Raw genomic sequence first — 10,862 nt, forward strand, 5'->3', positions numbered from 1 at the left:
CTATCTATGTTCTCTAGCACCTTGCAAAGATACTAATTATGCAACTAAGGTGCCGGGCTAGCTAGAGCTCTCCTAAACAATTCTAGGAGCAAGGTTACATAAACCTATGCCACTAGTACTTTAAGCAACAAGGGAGCTCCTACACATGCTAGTAAGCAAAAGCACAAAGCTAACTAAGCTCACTAGCAATGCTCAATAATAAGGCAACCAATGCCTAATTAGAGAGCGCAAATACTTAGCTACACAAACTAAGCAATGTGACTAATAAGGTTACTAAAACCAAATTAGCCACGCAAGGGAGCTACTTCTATGCTACACAAGCAAGAAGGTAATTAGCAAGCTACACAAGCTATCTAATTACAAGAGCAACTACACAAGCTTAATATGTATAAAAGTAATAGCAAGCTTGTGTAATGGGGATGCAAACCAATGGGAAGAACAAGGTTGACACGATGATTTTTCTCCCGAGGTTCACGTGTTTGCCAACACGCTAGTCCCCGTTGTGTCGACCGCTCACTTGGTGGTTCGGCGGCTAATTAGCATCACCCGCTAAGCCCGCACGTCGGGCGCCGCAAGAACCTACCCCAGAAGTGAGGGTAGCTCAATGACACGCTTTACTAGAGTTGCTCTTCGCGGCTCCCACGGGGCAAGCACAATACCCCTCACAAGCACTTCTCCGGAGCGCCGCACAAGCTTCTTGCGCGCTTCAACGGAGACCACCACCAAGCCGTCTAGGAGGTGGCAACCTCCAAGAGTAACAAGCACCACTGGCTTGCAACTCGATCACCTAGTGCCACTCGATGCAACCTCACAATGCAATCGCACTAGAATCGCTCACTCACACAATCGGATGATAGCTATCAAGTATGTGTGAGATAGAGGGCTCCTAAGCACTCTCAAGCATGGACACAAAGTCCCCCAAGGTGCTCCACGCCAGCCATGGCCGAAGGCCACTTCTATTTATAGCCCCAAGGGCTAAACTAGCCGTTACCCCTTCACTGGGCAAAAGTCGGGCCGACCGGACGCTCCGGTCGTGTTGACCGGACGCTGGACCTCAGCGTCCGGTCGCCCGTAGACGACCACGTGTCCTGATTCCAATGGTCACTTGACCTGATTGGACGTAGCAGCTTCAGCTGACCGGACGCTGAACCACCAGCGTCCAGTCGTTTCCAGTAAGGTACCGACCTCGACCGGACGCGTCCGGTCACACTTGATCGGACGCAGCCCAGCGTCCGGTCACACTCCAGCTTCTGCGTCACCGTACGTCAGCCTGACCAGGGGCAGCCTGCCAGCATTCGGTGCTTTTAGACCCAGCATCCAGTCAGTTGACCGACGCCAGCGTCTTTGCGATCAACTCGTTTTCACTTCTAACTACTTCACCCTTGCTCCAATGATCCAACCATAAGAATTTGCATCCGGCGCAATAGAAAATAGGCATTCCATTTTCCCGAAAGCGCCGAATCCATCTCAACCCATCTCAACCCTGCAAACACCAACACCTTTGTAAATGTGCTAACACCACTAAGTGTACACCACCATGTGTATGTGTGTTAGCTTTTCACAATCATTTCCCAAAGGATGTTAGCCACTCAACTTGCCACGCCGCTCGATCCTAGCGACGATGCAAAGTTAGATCACTCGAGTGGCACTAGATGACCGATATGCAAACAAGTTTGCCCCTCTTGATAGTACGGCCATCTATCCTAAACCCGGTCATAAACTTCTCTACACACCTATGACCGGTGAAATGAAATGCCCTAGGTTATACCTTTGCCTTGTGCATTCCATTCCATCTCCTCCAATGTCGATGCAACACATGCACCAACACGATCAACAATGATATGATCCACTTCATATCATCACATGATCATATTGGTTCATCGATCTTGACTTTACTTGCTCTTCACCGTTGCCATCGTCCATCGGCGCCAATTCTTGCTCAAGCTTCACTGCCACGCGGTCCATCACTCCAAAGCCTTTGACTTGCCCTTCACGCTTGCAACCGGTCCATCAAGCCAAGTCTTGTCTTGATCTTCTCCACCTTGATCACATGACTCAATGTCATGTCTCATGTGCATTTAAGCTCCTTCATCATCACATGTGTGAGCTTTGCAACATTTCTAAGCCATTTTCACCTTCATGGCATATGTTGCTCACACACATGTACCTGTGGACTAATCACCTGTGTATCTCACATAAACACAATTAGTCCACCTAGGTTGTCACTCAATTACCAAAACCAAACAAGGACCTTTCACCACCAAGTGAGTGAGTCGCCACAATGAGGACGTAGCTTGTCGGCAAGCAAGTGAACCTCGGGATAAATTGTGTGTCAATTTGGTCTTCTTGGTATTCTTATTGTTTGACACATCGCTTGCTGACTCGGTATACTCCACTCTACCCTCTCTTGTATTTACATTTGTAGTATTCTTTTGTAGAGGTAGTTAGTAGTAGCTTGTTAGCTAGAGTAGCTTTGTACTTAGTTGTAACTAGCTCTTTGTTAGCTCTCTAGTTAATTTGTGTGCCATAGAATTGATAGGATACTAGAATTATAGTAGGTGGCTTGCAACCCTTGTAGAGCTAGAGCAAAATTCACTTTGCGCCATTTGTTTTACTTACCGGCTAGCTCTAGTGATTTTGTAGAATTTTATTAGGCTATTCACCCCCCTCTAGCCATTTAGGACCTTTCAAGTGGTATCGGAGCCGTGGTCACCGTTAATTTAAGGCTTAACAACCTTTGGTGTTAAAATGGCTCAAATCAACCATATGGGGAAGCCACCACACTTTGATGGGACATGCTATGACTATTGGAAGAGGAAGATGAGTGCTCACTTGAAATCAATGAATCGGAAGATATGGGATGTTGTGGAGAATTATTTCACGGTGATCAATCCAAACAATCCCACAGCAAATGAAGAAGAGAAGCTCCAATTCAATGATATAGCCATCAACACTTTGTATGATGCATTGGATGTAAAGGTGTTTGAGCAAATTAAGGATCTTGAGAGAGCTCATGATGTGTGGACAAGATTGGAAGAATCCTATGAGGGCACCAAGGCGGTCAAGAGTGCCAAGCTCTACATTCTCAAAGAAAAATTATCAAGCTTCAAGATGTAAGAGAATGAGAGCATACCAGAGCGTTCCATCGGTTGAATGTGATAGTGAATGACTTGAAGAGTTTGGGAGAGAAGGTGGAAGACAAGGACTTCTCACATAAGTTCTTGAGATGCTTGCCACCAAGATTTGATACTTTGGTCACTATCCTTGTGAGAGATATTGGAGACAATGACTCCAAACCAAGTACTAGGTGATGTGGTCACTCAAGACACATACCGTGTGGAAAGGGATGGGGGCATTCAAGAGGAAGAAAAGAAGAAGAAGAGTGTGGCATTCAAGGCCGGCACTTCATCATCAAAGAGCAAGGGCAAAGCTAAGAAAGAAGAATCAAGTGAAGATGAAAAGGAAGGCTCTATGGATGAAGATGAAGAGATGGCCCTCTTTGTGAGAAGATTTGACAAGTTCATGAAGAAGGGCTATGTTGCTAGAAGAAGAAAGGACAAGACCAAGAGCAAGGATGAACCAAGAGGATGCTACAAGTGCAAGAGCAAGGATCATCTCATAGCCAATTGTCCTAACAATAGTGACAATGATGAAGATGAGAAGAAGGACAAGAAGGACAAGAAGGAGAAGAAAATGACCTTCAAGAAGAAGAAGGGTCACTTATTGTGCCACATGGGATAGTGATGCTTCTTCTAGTGATGATGATGATGACTCTAATGATGATGAGAAGAAGACATCCAAGAAGAAGGGTCATGCAAGCATTACTATTCATGACAAGCCCTCCCTATTCGACACACCATCATCGACATGCTTCATGGCTAAGGCCACAAAGGTGCAATCCAATGATGAGAGTGATAGTGATAGTGAGGACAAGGAAAAGTACTCCAATGGGGAGCTCCTCGAGATGTTGCAAGGAGTTGCGCAAGAAAAACAAATTTCTTGAGCAATCCCTTGATGAGCTCAATGGCACTCATGAGAGGCTAAAGTAAGCCCATGAGAAGCTTGAGAAGGCTCACTCCTCTCTTCTTGCTCTAGAGAAGAAGGAACCTATTGCAACATCCAACATAGGTGTTGGTATTTCTTAACGTAAACAGAAATAATCCACAAGCACACGGAATTACCGTTGTAGCACTTCACCCAGAAGTATTCAGGGTATCGTATTTTCCATAAGGAACGAAGGTACTCTTCTAGCTAGTTTGTCCAAGGACAACACAAGGGTAGAGTTGGTAGAGGTTGAGATGGATTCCTATGGTTTTAGGGTATAAGGATAGATAAACTCTACTTCTACTTGCTTACTTCGGGCACCGCATATCACCTGGTCTGCCAAGTAATGCTAGCCTATAGCTCTACATCGAACCCAAACATGGGGATTACAAGGGACGGACAGGGCTGTCACCACCTGTCGCCTACCCCTCAACCATGGGGCACGAGGCAAACAAAGGTAGCCTCTAGCCTAGACACCACGTCTACGCTATCGACTACTACTCTAGTGTCGTATAGGGTTATTAGTCTCTATCAGGAGCCCTCTACTAGAGTATTCGCTATGGGAGCGGACGATGAACCCACAAGCAAATAAGAGTAAAGCTTAACTAATCAAAAGACTTTCTACCATAAGAAACACGAACACTCACTTAGCGGAAGATTCCAATGAAGTATAGCATAGGTGTTCATTGAGGTACAAGTTGGGGAAGACTATCGACGAGTTCGGTGCTTCCCCGAGCTCTTCCTCACATCTCTGCCTTACTACTCTAGCTAGCTAACTAGGGCATATGCCCTTGGAGTGATGCTCTTTGCACTTGCTCCCTTGGTGTGTTGGTCCAAATGAGGAGGGGGAGCCTCCTTTTATAGGTGGAGAGGAGGGGGTTGATCCATGGAATATTCCATGATCCCCTCATAAAGTGCCCAAACCGCCATCTAGGTACATTGAATCTGTTCCACTCCTCAGCAATCGCCTTTGGAATGTCGGTAAGAGGCAGCCCATGCAAGACGGGGCTGATTGGGCTAGCTGGGGGGTGCAGCCGCACCATGGCTGGGCTCAAACAGGCCCATCTTCGGTGGGTGACCTGTGATCTTCTAGACTTGGCCCATGGGTGTTTGGCGCGAAGTTGAGGTGGTTTACTTTGGTTATGGGCTTGTTCTCCACTTGTCTAGGCTCTTATTTGCTTGGTTGTGGGCCTTCTCCCCCTTGGGCTCATGTCAGGTGTTTGTATTTTTTTTCATGTATACTTTAGGCTCATTTTCTATGTAATTCCGACATGTCCCCCTGCAAATGGTAAATCACCAAAACTCATGGAATTCGTCAGTTGTAAGCCCTAATTCTAAGTTTGGTGTTCATTTGAGCAGATTTTAAGTGAGGGTTGGCAGTTAGAAATGGGAGTTAAGGACCACCAACAATAGGCATAACTTGTGACATACTTAATGAATCTTTCTATAAGCCTATTGTTGTTGTTCCCACTAACCCTTCTTGTAGCTCAACTTCCACTACTTCTTCACCTATGAGTGATGGTTTCACTTGTGATGCCTCACTTATGGTTGAGAATGAGACCTTAAAAAAGGAGGTCAATGAGCTCACTCACACCTTAGGCGAGGCCTACGGTGGTGAGGCCCACTTGCTTAAGTGCTTGGGTAGCCAACACTTTTCTCTCAACAAAGAGGGATTGAGATATACCCTCAAGAATGGCAAGGCGGCCTTTGCTCCTCACAAGACTAGTTTTGTGAAGAACAATGATCGGTTTTGCAATAGATGGAAGCAAGTTGGGCACCTAGAGCAATATTGCAAAAACAAGAACAAGAACACTAATGTATCCTCAATTCAATTTGATTCTTGTTGTGCTTACCAAGGGTGTAAATGGTGTGTATGCTAACTTCATTGGTGCACCAATTGTGGGCTCAAAGAAGAAAGCCATTTGGGTATCAAAGACCTTAGTCACTAACCTTGGAGGACCCAAAAAGGTTTGAGTACCTAAAAGGAATTGATTTAATTTTGTAGGTCAATTATAAAGCCGGAGGAAGGTATTGGGTGCTTGATAGTGGGTGCACACAACACATGACCGGTGATGCAAGGATGTCCAATTCAATCAATACAAGTGGCAATGATAGTTTTGATAGTATCACTTTTGGTGACAATGGCAAAGGCAAGGTCAAGAGGCTTGGTAAGATTACAATATCCAATGGCATGAGCATATCAAATGTGTTGCTAGTTGAGAGCTTGAACTTCAATCTATTGTCAGTAGCTCAACTTTGTGATCTTGGTTTCAAATGCATCTTTGGGGTAGATGATGTTGAGATCGTAAGTGTGGATGGTTCGGACTTGATCTTTAAAGGATTTAGATATGAGGACCTTTATCTAATTGACTTCAATGCTAGTGAGACTTAACTATCAACTTGTTTGTTCACTAAGTCTAGTATGGGTTGGCTATGGCATTGAAGGCTTGGTCATGTTGGAATGAAACAATTGAATAGATTAATTAAGCATGACTTGGTTAAGGGTTTGAAGGATGTGGTATTTGAGAAGGATAGATTATGTAGCTCTTGTCAAGCTAGGAAACAAGTTGGAAACACTAACCCTAAGAAGAGCATGATGAGCACAAGTAGAGAGTTTGAGTTGTTGCACATGGACTTATTTGGACCAACAACATACACTAGTATTGGTGGAAATAAGTATGGCTTTGTGATAGTGGATGATTATACAAGATACACATGGGTCTTCTTTCTCGTTGACAAAAGTGACGTGTTTGATATATTCAAGTCTTTTGTCAAGAGATGCCAAAATGAGTTTGAAGTAACAATCATGAAAGTAAGAAGTGACAATGGAAGTGAATTCAAGAACACAAAAATTGATGAGCTATGTGATGATTTTAGAATTAGGCATCAATTCTTGGCCAAGTACACTCCACAATCAAATGGCCTTGTTGAGAGGAAGAATAGAACACTCATTGATATGACAAGGTGTATGCTTAGTGAGTACAATGTGAGTGATTCTTTTTGGGCCGAAGCAATCAACACGACTTGCTATTGTAGCAACCGCCCCTCTACTGTCACCCTTTGATGGAGAAGACACCATATGAGCTATTGAATAGAAGAAAGCTCAATATTACATACTTTAGAGTGTTTAGTTGCAAATGCTATATCTTGAAGAAAGGTACTAGACTAAGCAAGTTTGAGAAGAAGTGTGATGAAGGGTTCTTACTTGGTTACTCCACTACAAGCAAAGCATATCGAGTTTGGAATAATACAACCAAGATAGTGGAAGAAGTCCATGATGTTGAATTTGATAAAACCAAAGGATCTCAAGATGAAGAAAAAAATTTAGATGATGTAAGAGGCACTCAATTGATCAATGCTATGAAGAATATGGACATTGGTGATATAAGGCCAAAACAAGTGATTGATGTTGATGATGACAAAGATCAAGTGTTCCCTCCTCCAAGTGTGCATGTCAATGAAAATCAAGCTAGTACTAGTGGTACTCATGATCAAGAGCAAGTCCAACAAGTGCAAGATCAACAAGCTAGTTTCATCTCAAGCGAATCAAGCAAATGATCAATCCCAAGTTCTCCAACCAATACACATTGCAAGAGATAATCCATTGGATCAAATAGTTAGGGACATAAGAAGTGGTGTGCAAACAAGATCAAGATTAGCATCCCTTTGTGAGCATTACTCATTTATGTCATCATTTGAACCAACCAAGATTGAAGATGCATTGATGGATGTTGATTGGGTTAATACCATGCATGAAGAGCTAAACAACTTTACTAGAAACCAAGTTTAGGAACTAGTTGAGTGGCCTAAGAATCATAATGTGATTGGAACCAAGTGGGTCTTTCGAAACAAGTAAGATCAAGATGGGATAGTGATAAGGAACAAAGCAAGATTGGTAGCACAAGACTATACTCAAGTGGAAGGTCTTGACTTTGGTGAAACATATGCCCTAGTTACTAGATTGGAAGCAATTAGAATCTTGTTAGCTTATGCTTGTGCCCACAACATCCAGCTTTATCAAATGGATGTGAAGAGTGTATTCTTGAATGGGTACATCAATGAGTTGGTTTATGTTGAGCAACCCCCGGGTTTTGAAGATGACAAGAAGCCCAACTATGTCTACAAGTTGAAGAAAGCGTTGTATGGCTTGAATCAAGCCCTAGAGCATGGTATGAGAGATTGAGGGACTTTCTACTCTCTAAAGGGTTCAAGATGGGCAAGGTTGACACCACTCTCTTCATCAAGAAGATAGGCAATGACTTATTTGTGTTGTAAATCTATGTTGATGATATCATATTTGGATCAACCAATCAAGATTTTTGTGAGGAGTTTGGAAACATGATGGCAAGTGAATTTGAAATGTTCATGATTAGAGATCTTAGTTACTTCCTTGGTCTTCAAATCAAGCAAATAAAGGAATGGCACATTTGTGAGTCAAGGCAAGTACATAAAGGACATGATCAAGAAATTTGGATTGGATGATGCAAAGGCAATTCATACACCAATGGGGACAAATGGTCATTTGGACTTGGACACTAGTGGCAACATGGTGGATCAAAAGTTATATCGGTCTATGATTGGAAGCCTACTCTATGTCACCGCATCAAGGCCGGATGTCATGTTAGTGTATGCATGTGTGCAAGATCTCAAGCCTCACCAAGAGAAAATCATTTGAAGGCAACAAAGAGAATATTGAGGTACTTGAAGCATACACAAAATGTTGGATTATGGTTGTCGACATAGAATTTTTGTCCCATGCCGAGGACACGCAGCAAGCCAGAAGGGTCTGCTCGATGGAGCTATAGATCCGCCTAGCTTCAGCGCAGGGATGGTCGATCCTGCGCACTCCTCCCGAGACGTGCCAGTCAATTTGACCCTATAATTGACAAGGAGAGAAAGTTCATAAGTAATTAAGGGCGGGGAACTTGCCGGTGTTGCCACACAGTCCCGAATGTGTGGCTATGCGAGCCGATATGAAAGGAGATCGACTAAATAGTCGATTCTAGCATATTTATGAGAATAAATCGGTTAAAGCTCATTGGGTTGTATAAGAAGAATCTGTTATCATTTAGGATAAATGTCATTATTTAAACAGATGTTAATCAGTGGCAATAAGATATCAACAATGATCCGTTTATGCTGAGCCAATGATTACAAGTAACCGAACCCCTTTTATATAAAGAAACAATTCAAACACCATTTAACTGTTTAATAAAGATAAATCTAATGAACATGTTAGATCTCATCTATCGCTATGACTAGTGGGGCATGAGGTAGAATCATGCAGGCCATAGAAATAACGATAGACTTGATGACCCTAACTCATTACTAATATCAGTGGGGCATGAGGTAGAATCATGCAGGCCATAATACAATAATAAGGTCATGGGGCTAACATATCTTTCAACCTATCTTTACTTCAATGGTCTCGTGATGCGAACTGTTCGTGAAAGCACTCGATTATCGGCTAAAACAGCTGATTCGGGTGCATAGCGCACAGTTAAAGTCATGCCTTATCAGGAATAGATCTATCAAATAACGATCCCCACTCTACGGTGCTAATAGTGGGGTATGAGGTAGAATCACATAGGCCATGATAACGGGCCATGGAACGGTTCTCGCTAGCCAATAAATCTACTCAAGACGCACATGCTTTAACCACACGCTATGCATAATCAGGATTGACGTAAACAGCCGATAAAACGTAACTCATCGTTTAATGTGTAGATTAGATCAGTTTTAGATTAACAAACGATGGGCTAAACAAGATATAAGGCCGATCTAGATCAATCCAATCAGGCAGAGTGATATTGATGTAATTAGATAAATAATGAAAGCAATAAGCAATATCGGTAACTTAATGAATCTACCAAAGACTGCCATTCTAAGGTAGAGCCGATAACTGACCTTGATTCTAGTTCATGCAGTGGGGGCCGATGGCTGCAGGAAAGCAATGTAAGTATTAAATATGCTTAAATTTCTCACTTATTTTTCTTGAAAGCCTCGTCGTCCGGTGGAAGAAAGCTAGTAAACTGAGCCACCAGCTCCCTCTAGTGATCGTTGTCAACTATCCCTGTTACTAGAAGTCCCCCCAACCGAAGGCCAAAAATAGCATTCATGTCCTGCATGTCAAGGTCATCTCTCCACAAGGTAGGTGAAACATGTGGGTCTCAGGCCTCCACCTGTTATAAGAATAGAACGACCATTAGTTGCCTCAAATTTGTTACAAGAAAGTTTGCGTACAAAGAATGCACTCGCACCTGTCTACAACTGCAGTAAGTAGTGCTGGGTCAAGGGGTGAAAGACCGTGGTTGACAACACGGACAAGCTCGAGGAAGCCACGCCGTATGTACGGCGCGTAACGCTCATCCCACTAGTGCGCCCTGGTGTGCGTGCGGGGCCTCAAAGTAGGCAAGGCCACCTCTGCGTCATTGTCACTCAAGATGTGTGCTCGGTGCTGGTCGTCGTACTCCACCTCAAGAATGGGGTACAACGGCTGCTGCGTGGGAGGGGCTATCTTGTTATAAATTGATAAACAAAGCGTTAGAGTATTCAAATTAGCAAAATTCAATTTAACATTATATAGCATTGTAAAATTTGCACTACTTGTTTGCAATACGAACAATATAAAAGCACATGTATATATTCATATATTCAAAGTAACATTAACAGACATATCACGCACTAGTAACATAAACAACTTCACTAGAAATATAAGCATTTGACGAAACTTCATGAAGTCATCAAAATCGACGTATCACGCACTAGTAAGTACTGACATATGTAAACTAGTATCTATACCCAAAATCCCTAACTAA

At 43.1% G+C, this 10,862-nt stretch overlaps 1 protein-coding gene across 1 annotated transcript; it reads left to right on the forward strand.

The window, feature by feature from the left end:
• The first annotated feature begins 3,285 nt into the window (after positions 1 to 3,285).
• On the forward strand, positions 3,286 to 3,741 carry LOC136488328 (uncharacterized). Its single transcript, XM_066485300.1, has one exon. The coding sequence runs from the start codon at positions 3,286 to 3,288 to the stop codon at positions 3,739 to 3,741; it is 456 nt and encodes a 151-aa protein (XP_066341397.1).
• Positions 3,742 to 10,862: the final 7,121 nt, after the last annotated feature.

The sequence above is a fragment of the Miscanthus floridulus genome, chromosome 10, assembly GCF_019320115.1.
Source record: "Miscanthus floridulus cultivar M001 chromosome 10, ASM1932011v1, whole genome shotgun sequence".
In the NCBI taxonomy this organism is placed as follows: Eukaryota; Viridiplantae; Streptophyta; class Magnoliopsida; order Poales; family Poaceae; genus Miscanthus; species Miscanthus floridulus.

Excerpts from the sequence above, each read along its gene's own strand:
- LOC136488328 (XM_066485300.1), top strand. The coding sequence starts at position 3,286 with ATGACTCCAAACCAAGTACTAGGTGATGTGGTCACTCAAGACACATAC.